The 13,097-nt window shown below is 52.7% G+C and overlaps 4 protein-coding genes across 4 annotated transcripts; 3 read left to right on the forward strand and 1 right to left on the reverse strand.

Annotated features, from left to right (window-relative positions):
* Positions 1-1,163: 1,163 nt before the first annotated feature.
* Positions 1,164-2,270, reverse strand: GLOTRDRAFT_76688 (siroheme synthase; the record flags this gene model as incomplete). The annotated part of the gene is made up of 2 exons (XM_007868273.1): positions 1,164-1,639; positions 1,697-2,270. 2 exons carry the CDS (start codon positions 2,268-2,270, stop codon positions 1,329-1,331), a joined length of 885 nt encoding a protein of 294 aa, XP_007866464.1. The 3' UTR covers positions 1,164-1,328.
* A 666-nt stretch (positions 2,271-2,936) lies between these two features.
* GLOTRDRAFT_116252 (alpha-glucosidase) lies at positions 2,937-6,545 on the forward strand. The gene is made up of 8 exons (XM_007868274.1): positions 2,937-3,774; positions 3,823-4,451; positions 4,501-4,770; positions 4,826-4,927; positions 4,983-5,181; positions 5,235-5,478; positions 5,545-5,686; positions 5,745-6,545. The coding sequence occupies exons 1-8, from the start codon at positions 3,060-3,062 to the stop codon at positions 6,366-6,368; spliced, it is 2,925 nt and encodes a 974-aa protein (XP_007866465.1). The 5' UTR covers positions 2,937-3,059; the 3' UTR covers positions 6,369-6,545.
* A 1,548-nt stretch (positions 6,546-8,093) lies between these two features.
* On the forward strand, positions 8,094-9,818 carry GLOTRDRAFT_76695 (uncharacterized protein). The gene is made up of 10 exons (XM_007868275.1): positions 8,094-8,201; positions 8,264-8,496; positions 8,556-8,742; positions 8,809-8,840; positions 8,891-8,975; positions 9,107-9,174; positions 9,234-9,254; positions 9,310-9,385; positions 9,438-9,444; positions 9,506-9,818. Exons 1-10 carry the CDS (start codon positions 8,147-8,149, stop codon positions 9,660-9,662), a joined length of 921 nt encoding a protein of 306 aa, XP_007866466.1. The 5' UTR covers positions 8,094-8,146; the 3' UTR covers positions 9,663-9,818.
* A 205-nt stretch (positions 9,819-10,023) lies between these two features.
* On the forward strand, positions 10,024-12,899 carry GLOTRDRAFT_61276 (sulfate permease). The gene is made up of 14 exons (XM_007868276.1): positions 10,024-10,299; positions 10,384-10,483; positions 10,536-10,641; positions 10,689-10,993; positions 11,042-11,283; positions 11,341-11,482; positions 11,536-11,703; positions 11,765-11,896; positions 11,947-12,157; positions 12,227-12,335; positions 12,391-12,411; positions 12,471-12,591; positions 12,644-12,683; positions 12,737-12,899. Exons 1-14 carry the CDS (start codon positions 10,065-10,067, stop codon positions 12,890-12,892), a joined length of 2,088 nt encoding a protein of 695 aa, XP_007866467.1. The 5' UTR covers positions 10,024-10,064; the 3' UTR covers positions 12,893-12,899.
* The last annotated feature ends 198 nt before the right edge of the window (positions 12,900-13,097 follow it).

A 13,097-nucleotide genomic window follows, 5' to 3' on the forward strand; every position in this document is an offset into this window, starting at 1 on the left:
GATCTTCACTGGCTCTCCACGATGCTCTGGGTACTTGGGGACCGCCCGAAGGCTGCAGATGATAGTTTCCACCTCACAGGTAGTAGCTTGGGTTAAATGAGCAATCTCTTGGATCGTTCGACCAGAGTAGGATGATATGACCAATACAAGCACGGGACTGAAACATTCCTGAAGGCGCCGGCGAGGAAGGAAGTCGTAAGCTTGGGAAAGTAGCGCCAAGTACATAGTATGCAAGGCCTTCTCCGGTTCATCAATATCCTTGTCCTTGATATCCAAGTGCTGTAAGAGAATGATGTCTGCTTCAAGGTCCGGGGAATCGGCAAGGAACATGCATGCAGTGGATGCCCAGATGAAGAGCCCACCAGCATTACGTAAAAGGCGGGCGTGAACGTCCTTCTCTGGCCAGCATTCTCCCTTCCCGTGTTTGCGTGCTAGCAGGGACAGCTGAAGCGCCATGTAGCGCGCTATGTCGAGCTTATTTTCCTCTCCGTGCTGCTCAAGCCGGAAACTACGTGTGAGATGCTTGGCGAGGGTCTCATCTACATCTTTGGTCGGTCTGCTGGTTATGAATATCCGAACACGTGAGCCCAGGGCTTCGATCGCACTGCAAAAGATTGCCATAAAGTCTTTGGCTTCTGAACATTCGTCCAGAGCGTCGATCACAACAACGAACGGTTGGAGAGGCGGTGATGCGCGGAGAAGTGGGCCGCACAGAAGATCCTTGAATTGACGGTCTGGCAGAGCCGAAATCGGGTGCTCGAGAGGGATTGCCAGCTGCTCTGCATATGAAGGATAGTTGTGAGCCAGATGATACGCAATCGTGAGAAATACGTCATTGAGTCCTCGACGCCTCCCGGACGGGTCGTCGCGAGAGAAGAAGAAGGTCGCGCCAAGAAGACCTTCGCCATGTAGCCATTGGCTAACACTGTGAGATATCGTGGTCTTTCCCAAGCCGGCGATGCCACAGAGGTAACCGATGGGCATTGATTCGGCACTATCAGGTGTGCGGGACGCCCAAGTCTGCACTTCAGCAAGAATGTTCTCTCGAGTACCAGCTTGGCATCCTCGGGTGTACGACCATTCAGCGCCGCGAATGATGGGGAAGGGAAAGAGGCTGCCTCGAAAGAACCAGGCATACAATGCCGATAAACTCTATGATGAATGAGTATATGCATTATAATACATTTGCGTCAGAGGATTCCACAGAGCGCTTCGTATAAAGTCATTACTTCTATATTCTTATTGATATCGAGTGCGTCCTTCACTACATAGAACAATTTGATGTTCACTTACTCATTCATCCAATTCAACATCTCTCTCACAGCATATCACCGCCTCAACCTGCTCAATACCGTCAGCCCGGAAAGCAGGGCCCCCGCCACGAACGCCGCCACGACAGGCGTAACGCCTGCGTGCCTCCTTTCCGGTTCCCCTTTCGCGCTCCCATTCAGAGCATGCCCGTTACTTTGGAGAGCTTTCTCCCCCATCACATCAGTCGGGGCGGGGACGATGCCTTTTTCCCAGCCTCCATCGACTAACGCGCCCATCGTCTCGTCGTCTAGACACGCAAGGTCCTCCATGGACCATTTGCCGCAGAGGTCAACCATCCACCGCATTCGTTTCTTGGACACTTGCCCACCTGACAGGGCACAAACCTAGTAACGTGACATTCACAATGTATAACAGTGATGCTTACCGACGCCAGGGGCCCTCTCCTTTATCCGCTCCCTGAGCTTGCCTACATTCTCAATGGCCTCCGCCGTCTCCGGGGGTATTACGCTCTCGATTCTCTTCCGGATCAAGTTTGCGAGTTTCGGGCTCTTCCCGTTCGTCGACACCAAGACTTGTAAGGGCCCCGAACGAACTTGCGAGCCAAAGTAAAAGTCGCACAGCGCCGGTATATCAGCGGCGTTGACCGGAATCCGCAAGTCGTTACATAGTCGTGCGATACGTTGAGACTCCGGGAATGAGTCGATTGCTGTGAACACCATTGATACGTATTTCTGTTCCGCCGGGTCAACGAGCAAGTCCGAATCTTGGAATTCGCGATCGTGCCATGTTATCCGATCAGGAAGGAGGTCAACAAGTTCCTGCGTAAGAAGATGGAGTGGTGCTGGCGCGACGAGAGTAACATTCGCATCGGCGACGAGGGCAGATTCGAGCCGACCCGACGCGACGTCGCCGCCGCCAACGATGAGAACGCGTTTATTGGTCAGCTGCCAGGCAATTAGCAGAGACCCGCCGTGGAGAGTCGTCGGATCCGGTGCCATGATCTTCAATGCGGAGGGTATTACAGCTGGTGAAGAGGACGTTGGGGAGGACCCAGACGGCGACAGGATTGGCATCCCGACGCGCTGTGGTATTTTTAGTCAACCCTAACCTTACTCTGGCGCCGTTCCGAGGAGTCCGAGCAGACTATGGAAGATGTGGCTGTACCGGGACATGCATCGCGGAATCAAACTTGTATTTGCAGTGTAGCGATATGTTTCTTTCTATGTACCTCCTGTTAACTAGTACTGGGACTGCTTAAGGCGCTGCTCAGTCATCTAGTGGAATATCCGACTGCAGAAAATACAAGCGGAATTATTTCAACAGAGAGATGGCCTGACGCCACAATGTTAAAAAACTTAAGTTCTGTTGTGCTCCCATCCTATCCCTCTGACCCAAAATTTATATATGGCCTCGGTCAACCGGTGCTTAATGAGAGATTATTCGGTACACGGGCGTGCAACTACGATAGATTCACAAGGCTTTCATCCATTAATCTGCACCTACAGAGCCATACGAATTACCCGTTTCCCCCGCTGGCTGTCACTAAGACTTCACTCTGAAGTCGGCCAGTCTTTCGAAATGCGACGGGTGGCCACATAAATCACGTGAGCTGTCAATGTAACACGTGACTTAATTTGTGCAACATTGCACTCTCACCGACGTGCGAGCGATCGTCAACGTCGTCAGACATAACGTTGACTATTCAGGTCTTCAGTACAGCAGCGAGGTGGCCGACTGAGTTCCCTCACGGATACGATTCTCTGCGGTACTTCTGATACTTATGCGCGATGGTGCGCGCCGTGACACTCAGCGGCGCACTTCTGTTGCTACTCTATGTCCCTTCAACTTTCGCCGTTAAAACCCAGGACTTCAAGACCTGTGCCCAAGCTGGATTCTGTCGCCGAGGCCGCGCTTTGGCAAGTAGAGCACAGGAGACTGCGTCATGGAAGTCACCGTACTCTGTCGACTCGTCGAGCCTCGCTGTGGCGTCCGACCAGGCGTCATTTACAGCGGGAGTCAAGTCGTCTCTATACCCGGATATCAAGTTTAGCTTGGACGTGCGAATACACGATGACGGCGTAGTACGAGTCCGAATGGACGAGGTGGACGGTCTGAGGAAGCGGTATGACGAGGCAGCTTCTTGGGCGCTCATAGCGGAACCGAAGCTCAGTCGCGACATCTCATGGACTGTGGGGAAGAAAGACGTGCGTGCATTGTATGGAGCCAAGAAGGAATCCGAGGTTGTCGTCAACTTCGAGCCTTTGCGAGTCGCGTTATTGCGGAACGGGAAAGAGCAAGTTGTCTTGAATGGACGCGGGCTGCTTCATATGGAGCACTTCAGGACCAAGGAGAGCTCGAGGCCTGAGGGAACTCCTGAGGAAGGCTTAGATGAAGAAGCTCAAGCGGTTATGAAGGTCAGACCAATGGCGTGGTTCGAAGGCGAGACGGAGGATGGTTACTGGGAAGAGTCCTTCGGTGGCAACACCGACTCGAAACCTAAAGGTGCGTTTCCGTTCTTCGCCACCTCTCTGGCTTCTGACATGATCCCAGGGCCGGAGTCACTGTCGATCGACATCGAGTTCCCGAACCACGGGCATGTGTATGGCATCCCTCAGCACGCGACTCGCCTCGACCTCCCTACGACCACTGGTGAAAACCCTACATACTCTGATCCGTACCGGCTGTGGAACTCGGACGTGTTCGAGTACATGGCTTCGTCCACGATGTCTTTGTACGGCTCCATCCCGGTCATGCACGCGCACGCGGCGGATTCGACCGTGGCGATCTTCAACGCGGTGGCGTCAGAGACGTGGATTGATGTAGACCACCCCACGCCCAAGTCTACCAACACGCACTGGATCTCCGAGTCGGGCATCCTCGACGTGTTCATCATGCCTGGACCGACCCCGGATGACATCTTCGGTCAGTACGCCAGGTTGACTGGCACCCCCGCTCTGCCCGCGCAATGGTCGCTGGGATACCACCAGTGCAGGTGGAACTATATCAGCTCAGATGATGTCCGCTCTGTCCAGAAGCGATTCGATGAGCATGACATGCCCGTGGACGTCTTCTGGCTCGACATTGAGTACGCGGAGGAACATAAGTACTTCATCTGGGACAAGAAGAACTTCCCCGACCCAGTGGACATGATGCACGACGTCGAGGCTCTCGGTCGTAAGGTGAGAGCTTGAGCGTACTATCGAGCACAAAGTACTTATACAGCCCTAGATGGTTGTGATCATCGACCCGCACTTGAAACGGACATCAAACTACCCTGTGTATCAAGAAGCATCAGAACTCGGCGTCCTTGTCAAGGGCAAGAGCGGCGATTCAGAATATGAAGGTTGGTGCTGGAGCGGCAGCAGTTCCTGGATCGACTTCTTCAATCCTAATTCCTGGGAATGGTGGAAGCGCCTCTTCAAGACCACCAGCCAGGGCAACAAGTGGTCATGGACTGAGAGTACCGATAACACGTACATCTGGAACGATATGAACGAGGTTTGTGCATTTATTGCAGGGTAAAGGAACAAGTTATCATTGACAGTCCTTCTAGCCATCCGTTTTCAATGGTCCCGAGATCAGTATGCCGCGGGATAACATCCACTACGGAGGCTGGGAGCATCGCGATGTGCACAACATCAACGGCATGCTCCTGGTACGTCACCACGCTCTTTAAGCTTTCTGGCAGTGTCCCTTAACGCACCATCTAGCCCAACATAACGTCTCAAGCCCTCATCGCTCGCTCAGATCCGCCGAAGCGTCCCTTTGTCCTCACCCGGTCCTTCTATGCTGGCTCCCAGCGATTCGGCGCTATGTGGACTGGGGACAACCTGGGCACCTGGGATCACATGGCCGCAGGGATCTACATGGTCCTCGCCAACGGCATCGCCGGGATGACCTTCGCTGGATGTCAGTAATTGCGCTAAATACTGCAGCATGCTACTGATGCACTATCCATGCAGCTGACGTCGGGGGCTTCTTCGGAAACCCCGAACCTGAGATGCTAGTAAGGTGGTATCAAGTCGGCGCGTTCAATCCCTTCTTCAGGGCCCATGCGCATCTGGATACGAAGCGGAGGGAACCGTACCTCATTGATGAGCCCTATCGGGGCATGTTGCGCGACATCCTCCGCTTAAGATATACGATGTTGCCCGTGTGGTACACCGCTTTCCATGAGGCCAGTGTCACCGGGATCCCTGTTTTGCGGTATGTGTCTGCTGTCAGCTGCTTCACGGTTTGGTCGGAGGGAATTCTAATGGAATTGCTTCATAGACCTCACTACGTCGTTTTCCCTCGTGATGAGGCTGGATTCACTCTCGATGATCAGTACTTTATCGGTGGGTCAGGGCTATTGGTGAAGCCCGTGGTTCATAAGGATGTTACCGAGATCGAAGTGTACCTCCCTGAGGACCAGGTACGCTGGGTGTTCATTACTCTTGCCATTGCCGCTACTTATGCGTGATGATGGCCAGGTCTACTACAACTACTTCTCGCATCATGCTTATCGAGGCTCCGCCAAAGGCAAACAAGTTATTGTGCCGGCGGCGATACACGAAATACCCCTGCTGATCCGGGGTGGATCTATCATTCCGACGAGAGAGCGTCCCAGAAGATCGTCACCGCTCATGAAGCGTGATCCATTTACGCTTCGCGTCGCACTCGACAAGACAGGTTACGCCCGCGGGGAATTGTACCTCGACGACGGCGAGACATTCTCTCACCTTGAAGGGAATATCGTCTGGAGGGAGTTCGTGGCCGAAAAGACCGCCAAGAAGTCTAAGACCATCAAGATCAGCAGTAGTGACTTGGTCTCGAAGAACCCTGACGCCGCTGTGGACGGTGTGTCACTGACGAAGTATGATCCTCTGAATGCCTTCGCAAAGAGTGTGGAAGGGGTGAGGGTTGAGAAAATCGTGCTGCTCGGATTGACCAGCAAGCCAGTCGGCGTGAAGGTAGAAGGCGGTGATGACCTTGTCTCCGAATTCGTTTCTGGTGTTGCCGCGGAGGGTAAGAAGGAAGGTGAGGCCAGTGTGTTGATCATCAAAGATCCGGGGGTGTTTGTCACGAAGGACTGGACCATTGTCATTCAACTGTAGAATATGAGACGAGGAGCTTCCATCAATCCGTGTATCCCAATCGCATGGCAAGGGGTAGGCGAGATCCATATCTCGTTCTACTCTACAGGTTGGACGGTTAATTGGCTATCCCTTAATCGATGCTGGCAAACGAGAGCCCACTGAGCCTACTGAAATATAGACAGAACACAATCTTTGTTCCCTCCCATCCTCGCGTACGTACATCATGCGATGTGGCATCTCGTTTAGCCGAAGAGTCACCCCAAGCACGCCCAATATGATACGAGGATGTTCTCGTCTTTGATTCGCTGCGGCTCCGATGCGCATGATCTGGCAACTGGACGTAATGGACCTTCCTGTGCCACAAGTGGCTCGAGCACAATGAACAAACGATGGCTCCTTTCATCCCAGCTTAGACGGACCGCTATCTAATCAATGAGATGGAGCCTTTTCAATGCGCGAATGTCTCACTGGTGCGAGGCTCTGTACTAGCTGTGGCTTGGTTTTGAGGGTATAAGAGGAAGGAGAGGTAGGGACGTGAGCTATCTCACCACCCCAGTCTTCGAGCCACCTACCCTGCCACTCCTATTCCCATCTACGATGAACGGCAGCCAGACGAATTCGCGCTCGCCGTCACCATGTCAGGAAAATGCGACCCTGGTCAAACCTCTCCGGCGCAGTCAGCTACCGGAAGATATGCAAGACACACTTGCTAATGTCGGTGACCATTGCTGCGCCTGGTGAATATGCATAGTCATGCTCATAGGTCTCATCCTATCATAGATTACCCGTCCAACGGTTCGGCTCGTAACGCAATCCAGCTCTCAGAAAGAGAACGCACCTTCACGAGCGTTCAATGCCTCTCGAGATGACTCTCAAGTCGGGGGGTCCGAGGATACACGAGGATCGCTGGCGTCATGGGTGGTCGTACCTCCTCCGTACAATGAGATGGAAGAGCGCGAACATAGTGAACCCGTGTCCCGCGAAAACGTCGAGCCAGCAGGTTGGCACTCCTCCCCTTCGAGTTCTCCACCTCGAGCGTCCTTGTGGAAGAGAGCTGTCGACTGGTTCCATCGGAAGACGCATCACCTTCGGCGGCGTGGTTCATGCCGGCGAAGCTGAGCTGTTGATAGTGCGGGCATCGAAGCGGGGAGAGGCTGCGTAAACGAGACGCGCGAAGGCATATCTGTTCAATAGTTGTATGAACATGACTGTGATGGCGTATAAGACAAACATCACTCGACTAGTGCTGCGCGGGATTGACCAGGTATTGTTGCGGAGATTGATGTGAAATTTGAGGGAATGGGCGAAGGGGAAGAGTAAATCAAGTCAGGTACTTACCCGTCTTCAGCTCGGCGTGCAACAGTCTTGCATCAGCGTAGTTCACGCCCGATGCCTAGGCCTATCGTTTGTAACGCCCGGCGTGCAGGTAGACCTGAGGTAGACAACTTCCGATCCTGCGATATTACAGTGACGGTGTTGAAGTCCTCCTCAATTACTTACAGCTGATAGCGTCCATGTCATCCCCTTAATGTACCTGCGCCTTTCTTTGACATCGCCAGCAAAATGGCAATGCATATACCTCTAGATCCTGCGAGCGTTCCATCCCATGTAGCTCAGAACAAGCTCATGATGTCGAGACGGATGATGACTTGCAATTGAGACGTTGATTTACGGTTGCCAGAAATTCAAATCACATGCACATGGACCGCTGGGTTCACTTTCCCGGAACTTCGAGTTCGCGAGTTTGTGGGCAATTCATACCATCATCGTAGAGGGAACAATTGGGCAGCTCCAAGATGTCGATAGCTCACGGAATTCGTACATTGGGTGTGCTTGGTTCGGGCCAAATGGGTACGTGCGCTACGACATCATGCAGTACTACAAGAGTGGTGGCTGAAATCATGCACTACCAGGCCTCGGGATTGCGTACGTCGCAGCTCTGAGAGCGAAAGTTCCTGTTCTGCTGTATGACCGGTCGACGGAGCAGATCGAAAAGGGCCTCAAGTTCATGGACAAGCTCTTGGCTAAAGACGTGAGCAAAGGCAAGATCCAGGACATAGAGGCGAAGGAGGCCAGAGACCGGGTCACGGTGGTTAGCCAGGACCAGGCGTACAAGGGCTTTCGAGACGTTGATATGGTCGTGGAGGTATGCAATGCTCTGTTTGCCAGTAGACTCGTTGAGCTAATGCCCCCTACGTCGCCCAGGCGGTCTCAGAGAATCTGCCATTAAAGCAGAAGATCTTCTCGTCTCTGTCCGCTGAATGCCGACCGGACGCCATACTTGCCTCCAATACCTCCTCCATCAGTATAACTAAGATTGCTGCGTCAACCATCCCGGAGGGGCAGTCAAGTGCATCCGGATCAGGGAAACAGAGCGCGGCGCGCGTCGTCGGTTGGTGATCTCAAACTCTCATGAGACGTAGCAAACTCAGGAACGAAGGTATGCTTTGAACTACAGGACTGCACTTCTTCAATCCCGTCCCCGTGATGGTAGGTGCAGGCATCCTCGTATTAGTATTTGCTGAAGAGTCTGTACCTAGAAATTAGTGGAGCTGATATCTGCGCTTCAAACGTCGGAAGATACACTCAACAGAGCGAGGGCATTCGCGGTGGCGTGCGGCAAAGGTCAGTCATATATTCCGCAGAGGTGTGGTGGTCCCGGGGATCAGCAGCCTGGCAATACGGAGCCGCTGTGATCACCGCGATCTGTCGCATCCCTTCATAATCGAACGAGAACCTAATCTGATGTCTTGCAGAGGTCACCGTGTCTAAGGACGTCCCCGGATTCGTTTCGAATGCGTTGCTAATGCCTTTCATCAATGAGGTGGGTAACACAGTGTTGCTGGCTGTAGCTACCTGACATTGGGTCTCTTTCTTCTGCAGGCTATTATGTGGCTCGAGAAAGTGAGTGTTTGCGTCTGTCGCGGTATATGTAGGGGGTATCTGACGTGCTAATTAGGGGGTAGCTACCAAAGAAGACATCGATAAGACCCTGAAACTGGGGATGAACCATCCTATGGGCCCATTGGAACTGGGTACGTCCGAACACGTTTTTTGAGGTCATGTTATTGATATTCCTTCCTGCAGCTGACTTGTAAGTGCCTCTTCTTCCGGACATATACCTTTTGGTGTCTGATCATGCCAATGGCTATTAGCATCGGACTTGATACTTGTCTCGCTATCCAGCAAACGCTGTATCAGGGCACGGGTGACTCCAAGTACCGGCCTTCAGTGTTACTGGAGAGGATGGTCGACGCTCAGTGGTACGGCAGGAAGAACGGCAAGGGTTTCTACGAGTACCCTGACGCATGAGCACCATGGGATATAGGCTTGCAGCTAGGTCGTACTCATGGTTTCTCGATGGTCAACCCATCCGACCTCGTCCTGCTCCCTATGAACGGTCTCGGCGGGAAACACAAAGTCACTTGTACCAGTACTGCCTCATGCCTAATACACTTATTGCCACTACTTCAAGCGTGCATATGTCGGTCGCAATGGTAGTACAAACGTAAGGACGAATTCCAGCGCTATCAGATAAATAGCGGGGGTTTTACTGGCTGAGCGCGAGTGTGCCTTCGGCACGTATCCGGCGTGCATGAATCCGATCAAGCAGCCTCCTCTATATTTTGACCTCCATATCGCGCGGACCGCTCCTGCGGTCGCTCCTAATGACCCCCCCTTGAAGATATCCAGGCCAGGCATAACGATTCCCAAATGAACCGGCATGACGAAGGCGGCAGCAAAACGCCAGTTACCCCGACTGCGGGCAGCACTCCGCAGACACCGTTCTTCTCCAGAGCCCCTTCCACATTGTCCGTAGCAGGCATCGACACCGTTAGTCGTTCTATGGCTAGAGAGGTCGGAGAGGCGTCGCCCTTGTTACCGGAAAGTTCGCCCGTACAGGAGAGGGGCCCGTACTACAGTGGAGCACAGTCTGAGGCCAGTTCTGGTGCGTGTCCCAATTTATTATGCTGTTCATGTCCCGCTTGAAGTGTCAATGTAGCTGACTCGTGACGTTTGCGTTGGCTTAAAGAGTACTTCAAACCTCCGAAACGGGCACAGAGGTCCCGATGGGCAAAGGTACGGTATTACATACCGTCAACCGCCTGGATCCCAAATTACTCCTGGTCATTGTACGTATTTCGTGGGTTTGTCGTATATCATATGAACTGAGGATATGTGGAGACTTGGAGGAGATTTTCTTGCTGGTGTGACGGTAGCCTGCATGTTAATCCCCCAGTCCGTTAGTTATGCGACCTCCCTTGCAAAGCTCAGTCCAGTCGCTGGTCTGGTAAGGACGCTATCCTTCACTAATATATGATTACTGAATGCAATCAGTTCTCAGCCTCAATACCCGGAATTATATATGCTCTGCTGGGGACCTCTCGGCAACTCAACGTCGCTCCCGAAGCGGCTCTGAGTCTGCTCGTCGGCCAAGCTGTCTCAGATATCCTGCACAAAGACCCCCATACTCACCCTGTAGACCCGGATGCAGTCGGTATAGCTGTCAGTACCATTATAACGTTCCAGGTCGGGTTGATATCCTTCCTCCTGGGATTCTTCCGGCTTGGCTTCATCGACGTGGTCCTGAGCCGAGCCTTACTGCGGGGGTTCATCACGGCTGTGGCCGTAGTTATTATGATGTTAGTCCATTTATTAGTCTTACGACTGTGTACTCATGTCTGCTTCAGTGAGCAGCTTATACCGATGCTGGGGCTGGTTCACGCCGAGCATCTCGCCAACCCACACACTACCATGGAGAAACTGTTCTTCCTCATAGAACATATACCCCAGAGCCACGAGCTCACTACGTTTATCAGCTTCGGCGCCCTGGCGACGTTGGTTGTGCTCCGGACGGTGAAGACGGGATTTAAGAAGTATTGGTGGATTTATCGGATACCCGAAGTTCTCATTGTAGTGGTGGTCTCGACTAGTATGGATGTTCATTTATTGACATTCGCCATTCGCTCTAATCGGGAAACGTACGCAGTTGTGTCGCAGCAGTTCGACTGGGACGACGACGGTGTTGATATCCTTGGTTCAGTCAACACGAATACAGGAAAGCACTTTTTCAGATTACCGTTCCGACATAGGAACCTCTCGTATTTGCGGTCCACGACCTCGACGGCGGTGTAAGTCCTTACAGGCACGTATCCTGATCCGTAATATTAATGGACGTTGGTAGACTATGCTCTGTCATCGGCTATCTTGATAGTATAGTTGCTGCGAAGCAGAATGCGGGAAAGTTTGGGTATTCAATCAGTCCTAATCGAGAGCTTGTCGCACTCGGAGCGGGCAATCTCATGGGCTCATTCGTTCCGGGTACACTTCCTGCTTTCGGTTCCATCACAAGGTATAGTGAGGTCAACATTCCCCGATGGACCCTTTTTACAGGTCTAATGCCTCGTCCTTAGGTCACGCATCAATGGAGACGTCGGATGTCGGACGCAGATGGCCTCACTCATATGCTCGACCATCGTCCTGCTCGCGACCTTCTTCCTTTTGCCGCTGCTCTATCACCTTCCTACATGCGTTCTCGCAGCAATGTATGTACCAATTGCTGTGATTCTCCAACCTTGGACTCACACCATTACAGTATTGCGATGGTAGTATTCAGTCTACTGGCTGAGACCCCTCACGATGTCCGCTATTATTGGAAGATGCGCTCGTGGATAGACCTCGGGCTCATGTTCCTCACCTTCGCCTTCACCATCATCTGGAACATCGAAATCGGTATCACGGTCAGCCTGATTATCTCGCTCCTCCTGGTCGTCCACCGGTCCTCCAAGCCAAAGATGACTATTTTGGTAAGCTCAGATTGAGGTGGCGCGACTCTGGACTGATCCGGCGTGCTGACTTCTCGTGACTCCATATAGGGCAGAATACCTGGTACGGAGCAGTGGAAGCCGATAAGCGAGAACCCGGAGGCCAGGGAAGAAGTCCCGGGGGTTCTCATTGTTAGGATTCGGGAGAATCTCGACTTTGGTGAGTGACCACCGAACTGGTATCGTATCGTGCGGGAGCTGACGGTCGTGTGAAGCGAATACTGCGCAGCTAAAAGGTATTGTGGATTTGATTGGTGCATTTGCGTTACCAGTTGACGTGAGAGTGGTTGCATAGAGCGTTTGCGCAGGTTGGAGCTGTACGGCGTTGACCCAAGTCATCCCTCGGAGGAACCTCGACGGGAAGAGGCAGCTGTCCTTATCTTCCACATGGCTGATGTCGACTCCGTTGATGCATCGTGCGTGATATAAATACTCCCAGTCCCTGGATGGCATTGACTCAACTTGCAGCGCTGCACAAATATTCTATGAGTTGCTTGAGACATACAAGGTACGGACGATCCTTTCTTATGATCCGGGCACAGGTGATGACACGCAGTTTAGAGCCGCGACGTCGAGCTGTTTATCACGCATTTGAAAAGGGGTCCTCACGAGGCCTTCGAGCGGGCGGGTATCCTCAAGCTGTTAGGGGGCGATGCATTCCAAGACAATGTGGGAGCGGCTATTGCTCGAATAGGGAGAAGGCATTACGTTGCTTAGAGCTCGCTACTCGTACGACCTCTCATGATAGTTTACTGCCTGTATAAAGCTATGGACAGTGTGCTGTAATCGCATTGCTGGGACTCAGACGTAAGGCAGCGCAGTGGTATCTTTAAGCGCAACGTTTCGGGGCAGCTGCGACGGACGCAGGGCACGTATCGGGGTTTGTATGTGCCTATCACAGGACGGTCAGCCTCTGGTGGGG

Source organism: Gloeophyllum trabeum (assembly GCF_000344685.1).
Source record: "Gloeophyllum trabeum ATCC 11539 unplaced genomic scaffold GLOTRscaffold_00007, whole genome shotgun sequence".
Taxonomy (NCBI): Eukaryota; Fungi; Basidiomycota; class Agaricomycetes; order Gloeophyllales; family Gloeophyllaceae; genus Gloeophyllum; species Gloeophyllum trabeum.

What these genes read in the sequence shown, in the direction of transcription:
- GLOTRDRAFT_116252 (XM_007868274.1), top strand. Translation starts at nt 3,060, where the DNA reads ATGGTGCGCGCCGTGACACTCAGCGGCGCACTTCTGTTGCTACTCTAT. An exon ending in CACCGACTCGAAACCTAAAG is followed by an intron (nt 3,775 to 3,822) that starts GTGCGTTTCCGT and finishes ACATGATCCCAG; the next exon opens with GGCCGGAGTCACTGTCGATC. An exon ending in TCGAGGCTCTCGGTCGTAAG is followed by an intron (nt 4,452 to 4,500) that starts GTGAGAGCTTGA and finishes ATACAGCCCTAG; the next exon opens with ATGGTTGTGATCATCGACCC.
- GLOTRDRAFT_76695 (XM_007868275.1), top strand. Translation starts at nt 8,147, where the DNA reads ATGTCGATAGCTCACGGAATTCGTACATTGGGTGTGCTTGGTTCGGGC. An exon ending in ACGTTGATATGGTCGTGGAG is followed by an intron (nt 8,497 to 8,555) that starts GTATGCAATGCT and finishes TACGTCGCCCAG; the next exon opens with GCGGTCTCAGAGAATCTGCC. An exon ending in CTATTATGTGGCTCGAGAAA is followed by an intron (nt 9,255 to 9,309) that starts GTGAGTGTTTGC and finishes CGTGCTAATTAG; the next exon opens with GGGGTAGCTACCAAAGAAGA.
- GLOTRDRAFT_61276 (XM_007868276.1), top strand. Translation starts at nt 10,065, where the DNA reads ATGAACCGGCATGACGAAGGCGGCAGCAAAACGCCAGTTACCCCGACT. An exon ending in ACAGTCTGAGGCCAGTTCTG is followed by an intron (nt 10,300 to 10,383) that starts GTGCGTGTCCCA and finishes GTTGGCTTAAAG; the next exon opens with AGTACTTCAAACCTCCGAAA. An exon ending in GAATACTGCGCAGCTAAAAG is followed by an intron (nt 12,412 to 12,470) that starts GTATTGTGGATT and finishes GTGGTTGCATAG; the next exon opens with AGCGTTTGCGCAGGTTGGAG.